Source organism: Patagioenas fasciata, chromosome Z (assembly GCF_037038585.1).
Source record: "Patagioenas fasciata isolate bPatFas1 chromosome Z, bPatFas1.hap1, whole genome shotgun sequence".
NCBI lineage: Eukaryota > Metazoa > Chordata > Aves > Columbiformes > Columbidae > Patagioenas > Patagioenas fasciata.
In genome coordinates, this window is record NC_092560.1 from 55,675,253 (window position 1) to 55,696,712 (window position 21,460).

A 21,460-nucleotide genomic window follows, 5' to 3' on the forward strand; every position below is an offset into this window, starting at 1 on the left:
AACATCATTCTATATTATTACCTTTCAATGACAACAAAGTTCTTTCTAGTGAATTTGTGGCTGCAGCTTCATCCCCTCCACAAATTTGCTGAAGGAATGTATCAGTATGATGATTCCACAAGGAACACGCAAAGCTATAAATACCTGATGCAAGCTGCAAAAGGAAGAAAGACCAACAATGTATTTGTTTTCCTGAATTTGGTTACAGCATAACAAATTCCTAAATTTTAAAGACCAATTTAGACTGTACAATTATTTAATCCATATTCTTGCATATCATAAGATGCAGTGTTTCACTCACTTTTTTGTTGTACTGAGTCACATTGATCCGAAGATATTTTCCAGAAAAATATGTTGTCTTAATTTGAAGATGTTATGATAGACTCACCTGCTTCCCTGACAACTTGGTCTATGACTCTACCACTTTCAAAATAACTATTTAGGCCTCTTTATCTGATTTTCATTAAATACAGCAGATCTGTAATACAGTACAAGGCTTCAAAAAGCTATCACCTCTCCTCATCACCTCCTCTCCCACAAGACTTGAATTATTTGTCTTAGAGCATAGTTAATATCGAAATGCACTTACTGTGGGACACAGTTAGCAGCTATGTGCCTATCTCTAATAAAAACAGTATTGAACAATGTCTGTGCTGAAACTTTATTTTGTAAATAGCTGCAAATTCTGATTTTTTGCCTCAAATTATCTAAAATATAAAATGACAAATAGTTTCTAATCAGCTAGCACTAAACAAATCTCAGACTTAATTCACATTACAGTTTCCAAACAGTGCTTACCTGATAAAGATATCTGAAATATAAACAGAAGAATTTCTCATTCAGTTGTGGTAGCACTTGACAGCTTTATAGTTAAGGAAGAAACTGCATTCAGTCTGTTATACATTACATCAGTGGACTCTAAAGCATATACGAGCTGTTTATTTGGTTCCTTTGACTGAGTAAGAGTCTGACAATAGAAACTCCTGATAATTATTCAATGATGTGTTCGTGGATTTGCCAAAACACATAACTGAATAATTACCAAGAATTTCCACCTACTTATGTTTTGGGGATTGACTTTGGATATTAAGGGGGTGTCTCTTTTAAATAGAAAGTACTAATACTAACCATACTAGCAAACAGGACCAACTCAGATGAGCAAAAAAAAGAAGCAAAAATAGCCCTAATAGTAGGATATATTCTGGATAACCTCACTTATTTGTAATCAGATCACTGTACCTTAGTGCTGAAAGAATTTAAAACAATATCTGCTTTATTAAAAATTGGAGGGGACAGAACCACAAATACACACACTGTTCATTAGGAGGACCAACCACGTTTTTACTTTTGAAGTCATTCAGCCAGCAATTATAATTTGTATTACTGCAGGACCTAAAGACCTAATCATGGCGCTAGGCTGGCTTAAATTTCTCTAGCCAGTAAAACAGGTAAAGTGCACTCCTGGTGGTAAAAAAATACCCAAGCTAAAGAAAAAATATGAAATACCTTCATTAAGCAAAACTGTTTATGATGAATAGCAACAGTAAAAGCAAAGATGGCAGACTTGTTTCAACAGTGGATTTCATAGGCTGCCACTGATTCCTATTTAGGAACATATTTCAAAGATTCAGTCAATGCAGCAAAAAAACTCAGAATCATAAAAATTCTCACTGAAGTTCAACAAGGTGACTAAACTGAATGGTGTGTATCCAGTAATGGAGAATGTACCCAAAATCTTATTGTACTTCATGGTAGGACTGCAAAGAAAAGTGGTTATAGTTTAAGACAGTGAAGTTGTGCAGAACTTCACAATTCCAGACAAAAATTAGTTATTCAGATAAACTATAAAAACATAACAGCATTCTTGCAAAACCAGGGCCAGGAAGCACCAGGAAGACTTGAAAGCTTAATGTCAATTGAATTAGGGGAAGAAAAAAGGTAACAGATATTTTCATTGATTTGCAGTAATTCCAAAATGTGCAATATGCTGCTACAGAAAAAAAAAATCCAGGTTTTAACACAGGTTTTAACACATGCAATTAATTTATTCCTGAAAGTAGCAGTACATTTTTATTAAATAGAAAAATTAAACTCACTAGTTTTACTTCCAAGAACCACCACTATATAATTTTGTAGACTAAATACAGAAAACAGTCTCAAAAGAAAATGGTTGTTTATAAGCGTATCACCAAAGGTATATAAGCAGATATTACATTTTTCCTATTGGTACTAAAGCAGCCAATTGTATCTTTTAGATGGTTAACGTAGTTATAATCATAACTGTACTATTCACCGGAAAGATGGAGTTATAAATAAGCTGCATTTACAAGTTAGTGTATCACAATTCATACATCATCTAACATTTTTCCTTTTAAACCTCAGGTAACAGCGTTCAATAAGGGACACATCTGTAAGCATGGTCTTATAATCCAGTATCATATTGCATTAAAAATTTATCAAGTATTTCCAAAGATGTACTAAAAAAAATGTTGAAACCGTAACTACTTATTTGAAAGTATCAAGAAAATTTGCATTATGTTACTTAAGCTTTTAGAACTTTAAGCTTCCAGAACTTTTAGCTTCAAACAGCTAGGTTCCTTCTTGACTGTTCAAGTCACATGACACCCAACAGATGTAAATTGCCTTTACAGGAGACAGAAGAAGCGGATTTCAGAGTTGTCTGATTTTGCCATTATTAAAACAAAACCCAGTCCTTAAATGTAAACCCTCTTGTGACAGATGCTCAGAAAATTACCTTTTCCCACCTAAGGTTCAAAAAACTGTGAACACACACAGTATTCCCAATACAGTTAAAGTGGATGCTCTGAAAATAAGTGGTTTGCATGCTCTCCAAAACTGCGTTGCATTACTTACATCATAGAAAAGCTTCCTATCTGCAGCAAGCCGTTTGGATGCCAGAGTCTTCGTAACATGATAAAAGGTAAGTAGTGCTCTGTGCTGTCGAAGATCATCCTGGACTTTCACAGATTCTAGAAGAGTGGGTATAAGTTCTGGCCATTGCCTTGGGCAGTCCACCCTGGCAACTTTAGCAATCAGTACAGAAATCTGAGTCGCTATCTGCAGGAAAGAAAAACAAAACATAGACACCAGAAAGTCAAAGGTCATTTAGGAGACATACAGTGCAGAAATTAACAGCCAAATAAAACTTGAATCAAAAAAGCCTAGTATGGATTGTCAGATTTGTGTGTGTGTGGTTTTTTTTTCCTCAACCTGTTTTTAAGTTTGCTGAATGCAAATAGATTTGGAGCAAAAAAAAGTCTTCCATTTTGTATTTATCATAAATATTTACATAAAATGCTAAGCTGGCTACCTTTTTTAAATTTTACATTACAATCACAACATTTTTTGTTCTAGAAATCACATAAATGAAGAAACAGATATTTGGGAACCACTTTTTACTTAGTGATCTTTTCTAATCCTTTCTACAAATGAAAAGATTGCTGAATACATATTACCCTTATTTCTGCGATATCTGACTGTTCATTTTTAGACAGCGTTCCCTTCCCCAGGCACATGTGCTTGTGAGCCATGGTCCCAGATCCTCACACCACGGGCCAGGTGTACTTACACCACCCCTGTCATCTGGACTTTGGGTACTGGCACCAAATCCCAGTCACAGCATTAGCTGGCACCTACTCCTTGCAGCATGGACACACAAGAAACAGAGTGAAATGACACAGGAAGATTGTTAAGGGATCCAATCAGAAGACAGGATAGACAGCAGTGATTAGCTTCTGGGTTTGTTTGCACATGGGTACTGAACAGCCATGGTTTACATGACTGGCCCTTTCTATACCCTCTTTCTGTCTATTCCCCACTTTGGTGCTCCACAACTCCCTTCCCCTAAACATTCCTTAATAAATTTTGCATAGTCCCACATAACCCCACCTCAAATATTCAAAACCATCATTTCTTCTTTCCCTGTTCTTATTGCATTTGCATTGAAAAGGTCCTCAGACAACCTTAATGAAGCAGATGCTCTCATCTTCAACATACCCTCACAACTACCACCACACTTCCAGCCTAGGGAAGAAGTCCCCTTCTTATGCCATAGAAAGGATTCTAAACAATTTACTGACACAAAAGGCAATAGCCGCCTCCTTTACTGTTTCCTTAGCTGTTTCATCTGACACCTGATCACCCCACAAAACTTCCTACAATACTGATTCCTACCCACTTCCTCGGGGAGAAGAATTGCTTCAGAAAACTCACAAAGTTTGCAAGGAAGGACAGGGAGTCTTATTTATTTTTGCATCAAGTGATACTGATTGGCAGGAGGGAGCAAATAAACTCTTCTCCATACATGATACAAGAAGCTACGTCTCCAGGGATGCTAAGAGCACTTCTTCCTTAAGGACTGGCTTTTTAAGTGAAAACAATCTCCTGTCATATATTTCAAGCAGTATTTTGTTCCTCTCTCCACTCCATATGGTAAATATCTTGAGAGAGCACAGAAATTATGCTCCCAACATACAGTATGTTCTGTTTTTCTTTTCCCCTGGAAGTCAGCTCGTATCATCACATCTCAATGCTATGTCTAAATCTTACAATTTTTGTGTTGTGGGTTTTTTTCTTTTTATGCATACAAGAGTCATAATTTTTCTACCTTCAGTGATGAAGAATGCACAAGTAGATAGCAACTGTGCTATGATGTATCTGTGACTGGAAAAGAGTATCTGTGACTGGAAAAGAGCACTCATCAGAAACATGAGATAACAAAATTCAGGCATACCAGGCAGACTGGGGACAAGTGAAAGGTGCCTCTGAAAGTAAACAAAGATACCTACAACAAGGACTAGGGAACAGGGTAGAAAGTAGGGGAGATGGACTCTGTTACATTCTTCAATATCACAACAATAGTTTGGGTAAGCATTTCAAAGCAGATTGTTGGCGTAAAAAATCCTCCACATCTTAAAAAGCTACATCCCAAAAATAACATAAGGACACACAAATAAATATATAAAGCTGTTAGCCTTTAAAGTGTTAGTTAAAAAGGTTACAATCTCAGTCTGCAACTATAGTCTCAAAATGGGAGACATGTCCATCAGCAGTGGAATTTATAACTATAACATACATCATTCTATTGTCTTAGCAGGTAAATTGATTAAATACTAATGAAGGTGTGAAAAAACTGTTGATAAATTTTGAATTGTTTCACATACAATGCAGTTAACATTAGGTTTTTAGAAATGTGAATACCACGCAATCACTGCAAAATTAAGTATCTGATTAATTTCATACTACCTAGTAACAGCATAAATGACACAGACTTTATAGTCCAAGACAACATACTTAATAGTTATTTTTGGTTGAAATAAAGAAACAAGTAATACTTGGTCATATATCTCTTTTTTGACACTGAAACTATATCTGCATTACAAATCTAAAGATATTTTCTAAGTCTATCTGCATTTTTAAAAATTGCATTTGAAATAAAAACTTTAAATTCTAGTCAAAATTGTCATTGCACAAAAGTCTTCTACAAATACTCAACTACCCTAGTTTTGACACATTGCTAAAATCCTACAAATAACGTTAATCCCATCAAGGAATGCTGAACAGTTGAAACTGAACTGTCTGCAGAATGGAAGTTTGTTTGCTATACCTTTTCTTTTTAAACCTTACCTTACTTAAATCATTTAGTACTTTGTTGGAAAAGTTCTATAAGACCTAACTCAAAATATTTGCAAATATTTCCTTGCAGAATCTCATACTTGCATGAGGAAGAATAAATTAACAGAAGGAAGACTCATTCATCCAGCATATGCATATTCTGAATCCCCAACAATAGCTTTATACTCAATTTAACAATAAATCCTTATTCTAAGTTGCTTAAAATTAGTCACTTTTTGTAAGACAAGACATTATCATACTGAATCTTCATTATGCTTATATAAGCTCATTAATGCTGTGACTAGATATGTGACAACAATAATGCTTAGGTGGGTTTATGCAGCAGCATTCTCAACAGCTCATTCCGGCTACACGCCCACCACACTTCCTCGTAGGGCAATACTGGGATTCAGATCAGAGAACAGATACAGCTGAAAAAAGAAAAATCACTTGGGGAGAGAAGGCTGTTTTTGAGCTACATCCATTCCCTGAACCATCTCTCCAAATGGCTGCATAAACAGCAATAGACAACATAAACTAGTACTGCAACAAAACACAAACTCTTTAAAGAGACAAAACATGTTGAATTATTATCCATGGAAAAAGACCTTACTTCAACATACAGATCTGTCTGAAAGGCAACATGAAAATCGCAACTCCTAAACTTTATTAAACATTTTGTAAAGAGAAAGAGCAAATTATATACCAATACAAGCATTTGTTTGGAGAGTAATAATTAATTGTCTACCACTGACCTGATTCACTGGCTCATTAAAGTTGGTAATAAGTCCAGCACGCAATGTAGCTTTTTCTTCCTCAGAAAGAGCACTGTCAGGATATATTTATTAGAATATTATATAATGTTCAATAAAAAACAACTATTAGTTCATATTTAGAATTATTTTCTCATCATTACTAGAAACAGAAGTTAAATGATCATTTCTATCTGTGCATCTGTGTTTGACTGGATGAAGATAACTTTTATACTCCATTGTCTTGAAACTAACATATTTCAGTTTGATAAACTGTCAACATATAAACATCCCTTCTTTTCCCTGTCTCCAAGACATTTAACAAGAGAGGGAACAGTGAAACAGACAAAATTAGACCCCAAGTTTTGATGTGACCTTTGTAAATACAAATGGCAAAAAGAAAGCTTACAGTAAGATACCCTAATATATTATGAAAATAAGGGAAGACTGCACAAACTATAAACTGATTGTTATTAGACAGTTTTTATACAGTTATCACTGTGGCTATTGATGACTTGTGTATGACTTGTCCATGTGCACTAATAGATAATGACAAATAGGTGTCCAGTTTAAGGCAATCGGGTTATCAAATGACAGCTCTTCTTACAAAAGTAGTAATCATTTTCTGCTACAAATCCATTTCTACAAGCAAGTCATATAGCCACACTTAAAAATACGAAGCCTTTGAAAGTTATACCTTTGAGTGAAAAATATATTGATACAGTCTTCAAAAATGCAAGGAAAGCTAGTAAGAATAATAAATTCTAAGCCATAAACGTTAACTTTCCTCACATGAAGCTTTACATTATCTTTATACTTCCTTCTAAGTGACTTCTACAAGTTTAAGACTACAAATTAAAATATCCTATCACTCCAGCACTACTTCAGACTTCATGTGACTGATGCAAATTTCTAGTATATTCCAGGTAGGAAACAAACTGATTTTAAAAATGCTTTGTTGTTATTTATAGATTATATAATCAGAAAAAATAATCAACTTTTGTTAACTAACAGCAGCTAGGAAGCTGTTCCTTGTACATAAAAAGACATAAGTTATCACACAAGGTTGTTTAGATAACACTTTCATCTGAGACTGCAACAATTTAGAAACATGCATGCGATCACCACATCCCAATGAAATTTAGTTGCTGGAAATTAAGAAGAATAAAAACACACAGCAGAACAACCAACAACTTCAACCACCCTGACATGTGCTGGAAAAGTGGCACAGTGAGCTGCAGGCAATCCAGGAGATTCCTGGAATGCACTGAGGATAACTTCTAGGCCAGGTAAGAGACAGCCCTACCAGGGGGGATGTGACACCACACCTGATGGTCACCAGTGCAAGCGAGCTAATCAGTGATGCCAACACTGGAGGTAGCTTGGGCTGCAGTGATCACGCACTCATGGAGTTCACAGTCCTGAGGGACGTGGGACAGGCAAAGAATAAAGTCAGGGCCCTGAATGGTAGGAAAGTCAACTTCCAGTTCCTCAAGGAGTTAAGTTAGTGAACATGACCTCTGGGAAACTGCCCTCAGGGACAAGGGAGCAGAACAGAGCTGGCAGAGCTTTAAGGATGCTTTCCATAGAGTGCAAGAGCTCCCAATCCCCAGCTGTAAGAAATGGGGTAAGGAGGGCAAGAGGCCAGCACAGCTGAGTTGAGACCTGCTGGACAAACTACAGGGCAAGAAGGAAATGCACAGGCAGTGGTAGCAGGGACAGGGATCATGGGAAGAGCACAGGGGATGCTCTGCGGTTGTGCAGAGATGGGGTCAGGAAGGCCAAGGTGCAGCTGGAGCTGTACTTGGCAAGGGACACAAAGAATAACAAGAAGGGCTTCTACAGGTAGGTCAGCCAGAACAGGAAGGCCAGAGGTAGTGTAGCCCCCGTGATGAGCAAGACTGGTGAACTGGCAACAATGGATGAGGTACTTAGCAACTTCTTTGTCGCAGTCCTCATGGGCAAACTCTCTTCCCTCACCTCTCAAGTGGATGAACTGCAAGAGGGGACTGTGGGAGCAAAGTCCCTCCCATGTTAGTGAGGATCAGGTCTGTGACCACTCATGGAGCCTGAACATATATAAATCTATGGGACCTGACGAGATATATCACAGGGTCCTGAAGGAATTAGTTGATGCACTTGCCAAGCCACTCTCCATGATATTTGAGAAGTCACGACAGTCAGGGAAAGTCTCTGGTGACTGGAAAAATGGAAACATCGCACCCCTTCTAAAAATGGTATAAAAGAAGAACCTGGGAACTACCGATCTCCAGCCTAACCTCTATGCCTGGAAAGATCACGGAACAGATCCTGCAAGCAGTAATGCTAAGGCACATGGAGGACAGGGAGGTAATTCAAGACAGCCAGCACTGCTTCACCAAGGGCAAGTCCTGACTGACCAAACTAGTTGCTTTCTATGATGGAGTGACTACATCAGTGGACAAAGGAAGGGCTATGGATGCCATCTATCTGGACTTCTGTAAAGCCTTTGACGTGTTCCCCCACAACATCCTTCTTTCTAAGTTGGAGAAGCTTGGATTTGATGGGCGGATTGTTTGGTGCATGCAGAACTGGCTGGATGGTCGCACCCAGAGAGTAGTGGTCAATGGCTCAATGTGTGGATGGGCACTGGTGACTGGCTGTGTTCCTCAGGGGTCTGTATCAGGACCAGTACTGTTTAGTATCTTCATCAATGACACAGACAGTGGGATTGAGTGCACCCTCAGCAAGTTTGTGGATGACACCAAGCTAAGTGGTGCAGCTGACACACCTGAGGGACAGGACACCATCCAGAGGGACCTGGACAAGCTCGAGAAGTGGGCCCATGCAAACCTCATGAGGTTCAATAATGCCAAGTGCAAGTTCCTGCACCTGGGTTGGGGCAACCCCCAGTATCAATACAGACTGGGGGATGAAGTGATAGAGAGCAGCCCTGTGGAGAAGGACTTGGGGGTACAGAAGGATGGAAGATTGGACATGAGCTGGCAATGTGCTCTTGCAACGCAGAAGGCTAATTGTATCTTGGGCTGCACCAAAGGGAGTGAGGCCAGCAGGTTGAGGGAGGCGATTCTGCCCCTCTACTCCACTCTGTGGCAACACACTCTCCCCCCACTGCCCCCGCTCCACTGAGAACTGATGTGGCAGCTTCATGCCTGCACATCCCCCTTCTTTGCCAACACCTCCCCCCACTCATGCAATGGGGCAAGTTAATGGCTCTTATTGTGAGACCCAGGCCAGAGTCGTTAGGAGAGAGGAGGGGGCGCACCAGCCACAGTAGGGGGCTGCAGAGGCACATGTAGCTACAGTAGGGGGCTGCAGAGAAGCCACGAAGCTTCTAGACTGCCCACAGCCAGACCTGACCAGACTATAAAACAGGGTCCAGCTGAGGCTGCTTTTGTGTGGTCCTCTGGGAGCACTGGCCAAATGTTGCTGCAGAGAGCCCTCCCAGGATTGGGACGCCATCTAAGGTAACCTCCCGAAAAATCGGACTGCCTCATCTCCACTTGTGGGTGAGTGGTAACTAGATGTTCCCTCGTCAGATAAGCGAGCGTATTTAATAATTCCTCGCCGCTTGGGCAGGTGTTTTCCTTGCTAGACCAGTGAGTGTATTCCATGTTTAAATATAAGCACATGTATTTTCCTTCTGTCAGGGACGGCTCTGGTATTGTTTATTGTGAGTGCATGTATGCACACTGTGGATGTCCATTATTCTTATTTTGCTGTACCCCATATAATCTCCTCAAGTTGATATCCGAATCTGTATTTTACGTTACAGGAGTATTAACTGATTTTATAAACCCCATTTCTAATTGGTTGTTTTCCCAGACTTTCCTGGATGGAATAAAAGCCTGTTTTAGCATTGTTGTCCACCTAAAACTAACTTTGGGGTCCCTCTGTAACACCCCACCTGGAGTCCTGCATCCAGCTCTGGAGCCCTCAGTACAGGAAAGACATGGACCTGTTGGAGAGGGTCCAGAGGGGGCCACAAAAATGATCAGAGTGCTGGAACAGCTCTGCTGTGAGGACAGGCTGAGAGAGTTGGGGCTGTTCAGCCTGGAGAAGCGAAGGCTCTAGGGAGACCTTATTGTGGCCTTTCAGTACCTAAATGGAGCCTGTAAGAAAGATGGGGACAGACTTTTTAGAAGGACCTGTTACGACAGAGCAAGAGGTAATAGTTTTAAACTAAAAGAGGAGAGATACAGGCTAGATATGAGGAAGAAATTTTTTACAATGAGGGTGGTGAAACACTGGCACAGGTTGCCCAGAGAGGTGGTAGATGCGCCATCCCTGAAGACATTCCAGGCCAGGCTGGACGGGGCTCTGAGCAACCTGATCTAGTTGAAGATGTCCCTGCTCATGGCAGGGGGGTTGGACTAGATGACTTTAGAAGATCCCTTCCAATCCAAATCTATGATTCTAACCACTTCCTGTTGTCTGACCTCAGGCACAGATACTAAGCTACCAGTTTTATATAGTGAGACTCAAAATGGTGGCTAAAGCTCCCTAAAACACAGCTTTTACACTAATCTAGAGAAATACTAAATACGCATCTCAAAATAATAAAAAGCAGTGATAAGATTTAGCCTAAGATCAAACATTTGCAACAACATTCCAATTTTAACTTTTTTCCCCTTTGTATATAACATAAGTACTCACTATTTTCTAAATCAAAGTGTTATCATTCTTAGTACACAAGGGGGGAAATTTATTGTTTCACTTTTGACTCAGAGCTGTGCACTAAGTCCTACTTTGAAAGGTTATTTATAGCACTCAGGAAACATGTTTAAATGTCTTTTTATGAAGACTTAGGCTTTAAGTTATTTCTACATAAAATTAAATTATGCCTAAAAACATTTAGGTAACGTTTACAAAGATTCCTGCAATAGTAAATGTTTTTCTGCAGAAAACTATTTCAGCTATTAATGTAAAGCCACAAGATGACATCCAATTTCTGTGGTCCTTTTGTTTTTTTTTTTAAAGACAAAAACATGGTATATAATTTCCACATGTACATGCACACTTTAAGTAGTTTCTAAAACTCGTACGCCATTTTTAATACAAATAAGAAATCTAATCTCAATTACTTGTATCTTGTACAATATCTCACTTTCAGGGATAACAGAAAGCACCTAAAACCCGGTTTATAAACAAACAAAAAAATGTTCTACTATATTATTACATTTACCTTGTTTGTGAGGAAATGAGGCTCCTTGCTTTAATTACTCTTTCATAACTAGAATTATATTAGTCATACCATATTCATACTCCAAGAGCAGCAAGCATTCAGTTCATTGCTAACCATTAATAAAAATGCCATAATTACACTTTCACCATTACAAACAAAACAAATGAAGGAAGCGAAACAGATTCATAAGAATGAACACCTCAAATACCGAAGCTTATGAGCAGAGGTGGCAAAGAGTAATAATAATAATAATAATAAAAAAAAAACAAATTAAGAAACCAGTGCAGATGTAAGTGCTATACTGCATTATGTGGCAGGAATTGAAGAACCTCCAACAGTTCTTCAGAGGATGGAGGAATTTACCATTTAGATAATACGACAGTGGCATCTGCTGGAGACCAGATTCCCTGCTACATGCTCACCCATCCACAAGTCACAGAGAGAGCCACAGAGCCACAGACAGTGGTATCTCTGTCCTCTTTTAATGTGCTGCAAGAAAACCCCACACCACCTTTCAGAAATTATAGGCAGGTTAGAATTTGGGAAGAATGTGTATAATTCAACAAATTATATCCCTTCAGCACTGAATTACTCCAAAGCAAAAATTAAAACAAGTTCTTCTAGAGATTAACTTCTAAGTATTTATGTGGTTGCCATTCACAATTGGCAGCTTCCAAGTTTCTGATCTTTTTCTGTGTTCATGGTATGAGGAAACACGTATCCAAATATTTTAAAAGTTCCTTTGGAGCTTTTTTTAAAAGATTCTACTATTTCATAAGCTAAAAATCCAGATCTCAAGCGTTATTTATAGTTATCATTCAAATAAACAAAAACATGGATTTGAGCTGTATTGTTAAAGTTGCCAACACAATAATCAAATCAGAGAACAAAATCCACAAAAGACAGGATTTAACAGGATGATCTGCAAAATTAAAAACATGTTCAAGAAAAGGAACTCCTAATAAAATTCCAACTCAAGAAAAGCCATAAAACAAAACCACATACACAATCATAAAGTAAAATCACCTTCTGAGGAGGCTGGCAACACATTCAAAACCAGGCCACACCATGCCTTAAATGAGAGTATTACAACCCCAGGCTCTTGCCCACAGCAACCTGGGAAGCTGCCTGACAAAGCACACAGGAGAACATTCACAAGACCAGCTCTGAAATAACCCTCACTGGAAAACGCTGCTTTAAGTCCAAGGCAGGTGGAAAATAAGTAGCATGAATAGGACAGAGAGCATCAGTGAACATGTACAAAAAGAAAACTATTTCAGAAGACTCACTCTTTCTTCATTTAAAAAAAAAAAAAAAAAAAAAAAAAGTTGTTTGTATTCACTGTTTTGTAGCTATGTATTTTAGCAGAATGAAACACTCAGATACTGTCCTGTTCAAAGAATTCACCATCAGGATTTTCCTGCTTTGCAGAAGTAGCAGCTGAGAAATCATGAATGATCAGCAGAAGGGGAAAGCTAGTTCTGCTTGATTCAGCTGGAACTAACTTCAGCACACTGGTACAACAGAGGTATTTATCTTACTGGGAAAGTCTGTGGAGACTGAAAGTTCTCCACAAGTACACAAATATTCAAGAGAAATTGTTCTGAAAGAAACCATCTTTAGCACTAAGGAATTAAGGTTGTATGAAAATATTACCTGTCTGCAAGAACTCTCCTCCAATTCTCATAATTCTTCAAACTACCTGGCAAATTTCAACTACATTTGGCAAAAAGCAGAAATGTCAACAGTATGATTTTTTTTCCTTAGCTTTTGTGAAAATCAACAGCTAAGTAAAGTAGATAGACCTGAGTTCACATCCCACTAAGAAAACACAGGTATAAAAAGGCCTTTCCTTTGAGAAGCAGCAGAGAACAGTCACCTCTATATCCAACATCTGCTCTACCAAACAGGATGGATCAGAACACGCTTTGAGGTACTACCACGGATGGACACAGGACAGCTGCTGATGTGATAGACAAGATGAAAGACGAGAATTTTGCAAGGACAACAAAAATGCAATATATACAGTGAAATATTCAAAGATCATAGCATCTAAAACAAAACTGGTTCACAAAGCAATCCACTGAGAAATCACAGCTTAAAAGCAGCATTTCTCAAAATGCCCTCAACGTAAGAGAAAAGCAATCTGGGTGAGTGCAAAATACTGATAGGATTGTACATACAAAAAATTTAGAAATGAAATTAGAAATAGAGGAAAAAAAATAGACATAGAGTGGAAACTTAGTACTTATTTACCACATGGAATCTTTACCAACAGCCAATATTTTAAAATAAATATTTTATACATTAATTGTGCTAAATCTGCAAATAGAAAAAATAGAACTGGTCATATTTCATATAGAATATATACAATTTCATATAAAATTATTTCATGGAATCTTTAAAAATATATGTTATATTGGCTATTATTAATATTTATATTAGTATTATTTTCCCCTTACATAAAAGAGAATCCGAATGCTTCCAGATGTTTTGCAATTGTATACTAAACCACACGTACAAAAACTCTAGTACTTTCCATAATAATGAAGGAGTACTACTAAAATGTTCCACAGCTGTAGAACTTCATCACTTTTCCCTCTTTTGATGAATCTTCAGAAAAGCTTACAATGTAAGGCAAAATACATTAACTTATCTCAAACAAACACAATGAAAATCTTGTCATACTTTTCTGAAATAGCTTAGAACAATGACTCATAAAAAGTGGACCTGGAATTACAAGTTGTTCCCTACAGAACCTCACAATGATGTCCCACCTATTTATATTACTACCATTTAAGAGAGAGACTGAACACTTCCAAGCCTTTTTTGGTTCCTAAAAACAATGAAGGAAAATTGAAACCCTTTTTGAAATTAGCCCTACTTTTTAAAGGGAAAAGAAAAAACTCCACATGGAACAACCAAAAGTATATAGGTCTGCAGGTATAACAAATTATAATGGCATTTATTGTAACTTTTAAGTAAATGATTTGGTGGTTGAGAACACTGGCTAGAGTTTTAGCTTCTTCGAAGAAGTTTTTTTGTCATGCATTATCAGAACACACATGTCAGAACAACAGACAATGAAGACCAGAATTTGCTGTCATGATAGCAACTTCCTCCTTATCATGTACATGTTCAATGTGAATTATTAATCCGTTTAAATTAAATTCCTCCTTTATAATCTCTCCAAGAGGTTTCCTACCTTTGCCTTCATCTGCCATTATCAGAAAATCCAAGTGCTAACCTTATAAAGCTTACCACTTCACTTCAAAATCTCGTTTCTACAAAATAGCCTTCTAACTCAGTTTTTTAAAATAAAACATGAATAGAGCTGTAAGAAGAAATACAAAAACAGAGTGGTTCAATAGTGAGTCCTAATGTTGAAAAGTTTTATCTGTTTCACCATGAATTCTAAAATAAATTCTGTCAACCAAGGAATTTGTTCTTTTCCAGTTTGACAAGTGTAACAGAAACTACTGTAGGAGGTGAGGTAGAAGAAAATCAGAACTTACTGTGGTGCGACACGTCTCCAGTAGCGATCAATTCCATTTTTAAAGTACAGCACAGCTAACCATCTTACGTTCACATCCAGGGTATGATTTGTAAAGATATTCTGTTTAAAAAAAAAAAAAAAAAAAGATTAAGTTAAAAACTGATCAATACACCACAGGATAGAAATTGTATTAACACATGCACTGGCATATGTATAAATACACACACCACTGTATGTACAGGTGTATATGAACAAAATGCACTAGCCAGCATTTGACAGACACATTAAACAAAGTGCTAAACATTAATGCTTATCACTAGCCCTAACACTTGATTCATAAAAAGTAAACTAAACATATATGGCAAATGTATTTCTAATCTCTTCTGGCTGAGGAAGGAATAAAAAAATAATAATTACCAGCACCAGCCAGCTATTACACTCTTTAATGGCACAGCTGAATTCTGATTAGAATAAGAAATTATTCTGTATTGTACAGTGCCACAGACTTCCAAACCCTTTCAGGAGATTTGTTATTTTGACATATGCTGAGAACTGTCCTGATTACCAATGTTGACTGCAAAACAGTAACCTGGAAGGACAGCAACTCTTACACTTGGCTGTGCTTATTCTAGAAAATCAGCTTCTGCTACTTAAAAGTTAAGTATCTAAACACATACATAGATCTGTATCTACCTATATACACTTTTATGTACCTATCTGTATATACAAAGTAAAAAAGATTATTTCATACAGTAACAGTGTAAAATAAACCAAGCAGGAGAAATTAAAATAAATATAGACCATTGAATCTTAATACAAGTACCACTGCACCAGACGGATCCTTCTCAAGGGGGTGAGACATTAGTCCCTGCTTTACGGAGCAAATAGATGTTAGCTCAGTGGTATCATTACACAGTGCACTGCACCACTTGTATAAAGTGCTTTTAGAAGGCTACTAAGAAGGGACATGAAAAATGCAGGGATTCAGGTCAAGAGCATCTGCTAGTTTTGGCTGTTGTGTCTGACGAACTAAAAATAAACCTTTAAAAGAAGCTGGAACCTCATCAAGCTTTTCAATATGAACTCAAAACTTATAATTTTATCAAACTCTATTTCTATAATACTACCAGCTTTCTAAGCATAATGCCCAGCACAAAAAGAACCCTCACAAACTCCAATCACTAGAACGCAAACACACTTACAAGCCGACAAGGCTACTGACTCCAAAACTAGCAACCTAAACACCAAAAAGGTTGTATCCCACTGATAAGCACCACACAACATGGAAGGATCTATATGTAACACAATCACAGGGGAACTTCTACAAAAGCAGACATAATGCCACCAAATCCACGATAAAGGTGGTTCTGGTCCATACAAGCCTCCCTCCCTCATGGGGCAGTAAATGTCATTCCTTTGACAAGGGTCCTCTTGGTCTTCTACCATCTAGAATTCGTAACAGGCCAACAACAAGGTCAGCACTAGAGCCCAGCACCTCAGGGCACTACAAGCTGGATTTCCTCCTCCTTCTGAACATCTGGGAAACAAGCCTGCTGTGAGACACGGTGATGACAACGCCTTTCACCACACAGCATTGGGATACCAGCAGCTGGACCATGACAACTCAAGGCTTTTCTCAGCCACAGGTCATGGTGCCACAGTATTCTAGAGCCACATCTAGAATTACTCAACGTTTACTTCATCGCACTTTTCCGCTGTGTCTTACCAACAAGACTGAATAGAACCCTGGTTGTGTCTCCCACTGCTTCAGTTGCTCCTCTGCTGGTTTCAGCACTGCAGTATCTTGGCTGGTAGCTTGGGTCAAGACTTGCAAAACAATATTGCTGGCACTGTTGATATCCATGAAAACCTGAGAACATTTAAAAAGGAGGAAAAACACTAAAGAAAAAAGACAGCAAATATAGACAGGTATTTTCCATTGATATCACCTAAACACCCCACGCTCAGTTGTCGTTAGACTACACCATGTAGGATCACATTACACCCACTCACAGGCAGCATCAAGGTACAGCAATTAAACTATTTTGCTTTCAGAGATCACTCAGCAGAAAAAGCAAGCATTACATCCATTATTGCGAGTACATTTACTGCCTTTGAGGAATTACAAGAAATATTTATATTTTAAACCAGTTACCTCGCTTGTGAAGCACAGCAAACGAAAACCAAAACCACTGCTAGTGATGACCTCAAATGTAGGCAGAGAAAATCACAGGCTCGTCTGAAAGAGAAGAGGATGCAGAGTATTATCATTTTTGGATGGTGGTAGCACCTCTGGAATGACATGTTTCAGAAGGGGGAAAATCTGCTGTGTAACAGGAGCCGGGAGAAAGGAGTGAGAATCTGTGAGAGAAACAGCGCTGCAGACACAAAGGTCATTCCCACTCCCAAACTCCTTCATCTCCTCCTGATGGCAAAAATCCAAGATCCACTTCTGTTCTAGTCATCATTCTTTCATTCCTTCCTAAGGAAGTGTCTGCACACACAGTTGACTTCAGAGAATATTCCCGTGTTCTGCCATGCTTCTTCAATGGTTTTCCTGAGTAGTCAATCCTTCTGATACAGGCAAATCAGTAACCAAGTACTTTTCCCATAACACTGAAATACCTCCAAATTTTGGAATCACATGTCACTTACAAAAACATATCAAGGACAGCTATACATCTGCCGGGGAACAAAACAAAGGATTCACAGAATCACACAAATTCACAGAATGTTAGGGATTGGAAGGGATCTCAAAAGATCATCTAGATTCCATCAGTAAACACCTCCACACTTCACTTTATACAGACTTCAAAGAATGCAGTAGAACAACTCACTCATGTCCGATCAATTAATTCTGTACTTTTTTTGTTATCTTTTGTTAAGAATTCAATTAATTCTTTTCCACTCTAAAGGGGTGTAAGAATAGATTCTCTGAAATGAGAAAGACACAAAGTGGTAAATATATTGCCCAAAACAAGACAAGTACACACTGGGCTGTGTTAAGAGGAACACAGCAAGTGGCTCTGGGGATGTCGTTATCCTCCTTTCCTCAGCAGCAGCCAAGACTGACTCTAGAACAGGGTCTTCAGGTTTGTCATCACTCCTGTCCCTCTGTCCGTTTCAAGAAAGAAGTATAGAAACCGGAGAGAGGCCACAGCCACTCAGACAGTCTGAGGCCTAGAGCAAATTACCCAAAAGGAGAGGCTGAGGACTTGTTCAGGGAAGTGGAAGCTCAGGGAAGACTCAGTAACACAACAAACTTCCCAAGGGGCAGTTGCAAAGAGGACTGAACCAAACACTTCTCATCAGCACATAAGGTAACTAACAAATAACTACAAAGCTACAAACTGCAGCTAGGGAGGTTCAAGCAGAAGCTCAAAAATGTATTTTCCTGCACATTTGTTTCAAGGAAAACATAAAAACCAAAGTTTCCATTCCTTAAGGCTGAAAGAACCACCTAAGGGTCACCTTCTGAAACAAGGAACAAGAATACTAGCATCCATAGTTAAATGAACATCTACAAAGTTATTTTTACAAAAAGTGAAACTAAAACATAGGTCTTGGAAAAAGTCAGCATGCAGAAGACATAAAGGATAAAAGGACAAAGACCAAGGTAGAACACAGGAATAAAGAACAGAAGTGAGCAAGACTGACAACCATACTAAGAGAAGTCAGACTGCATTAAAAATATTAAGGAGAAGAACAGCCTTATAGGTTAAGTGGAAAGTATCAAATTGATCAACAACTACTCAGAAAAAGAACAGCCAGTAAAAAAAAAAATTGCATTGAGACTATTCCAAGGATTTGGTTGGGTATAACTCATAAGAAAGTCTATCAGAGGGTTCCGTATTGATGACACAGAAAAAGCTGAAGACACATACAGAGACAACACAGGCCTATTTTTAATGTTTAATAGTAAGCTTACAGGATCGACAATCTCACAAGATCAATCGCATTCCTTTGACTTCTTCCTAGTTCCCCTAATTTTAACAGATCTGCAAAGAGATAGGACAGAAGACCTTCTAACAAATTAGTGTGCAACAGCTGAAACAGGAATGCAACTTTCAATCTGCCCTCATACTCTGAAACAGCTTTAAATCATTTCAGTTTAACTACAGTTTAAACCTGTTTCTGATAATACAGCTTGAAAATTTTATAAAGCTCAGGGAACAAAAGCCTGTATTCCATCATTTACATACAAGTACTAAATGCCCTTCTGAAGAATGGTACAATGAAAGAACAAGAAAAAAAGGCAGAGAGTTGTAAAAAAAAAAAAAACGGTGGTAAAATGCAGTTTCAAGAAACCAAAACTCACAGGTAGAACACTGTTTGTAAAGACTGGGTTAGTTCTCACATATAATGAATGCTAATTTAAAAGCCATGGCAAAAATACAACAGACATCACTTCATCAGAGTCACAAGGGAAGCAAGGTATGTAAAGACAGAAAATGGAAGCAGTATCAGCGTTGCATCTAGAGCCACATACTTACAGTTCACACATGTTGTTGGCTTCTAAGGTAACAAAACAGAGAAACAACTCACCTTTGATTTAGGGTAGAATCTGCTTTATTGTAAACCTTCCAATGCTGTTCTTCAACCTGCAGGAAGAAAATAACCACTTTTAATGAAGGCAAATACTTGTCCTTTGCTACAAAAAACAAGTTCTGTCAACAAACCATCCATCTTAATGCCTCATATTGTTCTGATGCCGTCTTGTCAATTCTACCTCTGCTGAAAACTGTTTCAAGCAGGAAAGAGCTCTCTAGCATGAGGTGACAGCTCTTCCGACTCCAAGAATGCACTGCACTTTATGCGATTTGAAGAGAAACTCATCTACTCTGAGTGAACCTGGCTTAGCAGGTGGGTTGGACGAGATGATCTCCAGAGATCCCTTCAGACCCCAAACATTCTGTGATTCTGGGATGTACTTGGCCATTGGCAAGAACTGTATCACCCTGGCTGGTCTGCAGCAGCCAGCACAGGGGTCGGTACACCACGGAAAGGACACGCGAGCAGCATCGGCCAGCTCAGCGCAGAACCGGAGAACAGCGGCCTGCGCGGGTGCGGAAGGGCCGCCCCGCCCGCTGCGCTGCACCTCCGGGGCTCTTTCCCCCGAGCGCGGCCTCGCTGCGAGCCGAAGCCGCTTCGCCCCCTCGCCCTGGCCAACTCTCCCGCCCGGGCCCTGCACCGCTCGGGCCCTGCCCACCCGGCCCCGCGTCCCGCCACGAGCCCGCCACACCAGGAGCGGCGGGAGGCGGCCCGGAACGGCGCGCGAGCAGCCCGCAGCGCCCCGGGTCCCGGCCGCGCGGCCCCGCACGCGACTCACCGTTGCCTGCTGCTGGCGCCGCGCGCCGGGCCGGGCGCGCGAGACCCCGCCGGTTCGGAAGCTCGCGCCACGAGCCGGGACCAGCCACCGCCGCACTCCGCCTCCCCCGGCGCGCCGCCGTGACGTCACTGCGCCGCGACTCGCGGCCGCCTCTCACCGCCGAGCGGATGAAAGCCGCCGCGACCGCCGCGTGCCGCTCCCGCCGCAGGGGGCGGGGACTACGGATGTGTGGGCGGGGCGCCCGGCGCGCGGCACCGCCTGACGTCAGCGGCTTCTCCGAGAAGCGGGGTCCGGTCGTGCTGCTTCGCCTCGTCCCCGACGGGGCAGCCAGGCGGGCTCACGGGTGCCCAGAGACGGCCCCTGGGCTGCGCCGGGCCGCCCGCCTCAGCCCCGCCGGGAGCCGTCACCGGGACACGGCCTGCGCGCGGCGGGCGGGGCGGCTGCGGCACCCGTTACGTCACAGCGCGTGACGGGGCTGCTGCTGCTGGCGTGTGCGGGCTGCGGACGAGGGGAAACGGCTGAAGAAAGAGGGAAATTGTGACATAGTTTTAGTGATGTGTTTGAGGCCATTGTCACCAGCTGTAACGCCTGAGAATGGTGTTGGGAGGCTATTATAAAAATCTTCGGTGTTATCGTCGAATGACACAACAGCAGGTTGTGAGGGACCTCAGGGATCACCTGGTCCGGACTTTTGTGGCACAGTCACAGTCTAGATGAGATGGTGCAGCACCCTGTCCATCTGAATCTTAAAAGTGTCCGATGTTGGGGAATCCACCACCTCGCTGGGGAGATTATTCCAATGGCTGTTTGTTCTCATGGTGAAAAATTTCCCTCGTGTCCAATCATCTCCCCTGGAGTAACTTGTGCCCACTACCCCTTGTCTTTTCCATGTGACTGTTTGTAAAAATCTTCTTTGTGGCCACAATTAAATACTGGAATGAGGTTTCCCCTTAGCCTTCTGTGTGCACATACGCAGGCACATCGCAAGAAGAGCCAGAGGCCACGGATGCATTTGCAAAGAGCAAGTTTTATTTTAGTTACCTCTCTACTGGGGGATCTCCGAA

The 21,460-nt window shown here is 40.2% G+C and overlaps 1 protein-coding gene across 2 annotated transcripts in view; it reads right to left on the reverse strand.

The window, feature by feature from the left end:
• Positions 1-20,534, reverse strand: part of IPO11 (importin 11) — a 93,997-nt gene extending 73,463 nt beyond the window's left edge. For both annotated transcript variants that reach the window (XM_065861418.2, XM_071802482.1), the window contains exons 1-8: positions 20,397-20,534; positions 19,613-19,668; positions 17,223-17,306; positions 16,794-16,937; positions 15,087-15,187; positions 6,390-6,462; positions 2,875-3,078; positions 22-154 (exon numbers count right to left, since the gene is read on the reverse strand). In XM_065861418.2, coding sequence (XP_065717490.1) covers positions 22-154; positions 2,875-3,078; positions 6,390-6,462; positions 15,087-15,187; positions 16,794-16,931 — 649 coding nt within the window. In that variant the 5' untranslated portion in view covers positions 16,932-16,937; positions 17,223-17,306; positions 19,613-19,668; positions 20,397-20,534. The remainder of the gene's footprint in view (positions 1-21; positions 155-2,874; positions 3,079-6,389; positions 6,463-15,086; positions 15,188-16,793; positions 16,938-17,222; positions 17,307-19,612; positions 19,669-20,396) is intronic.
• Positions 20,535-21,460: the final 926 nt, after the last annotated feature.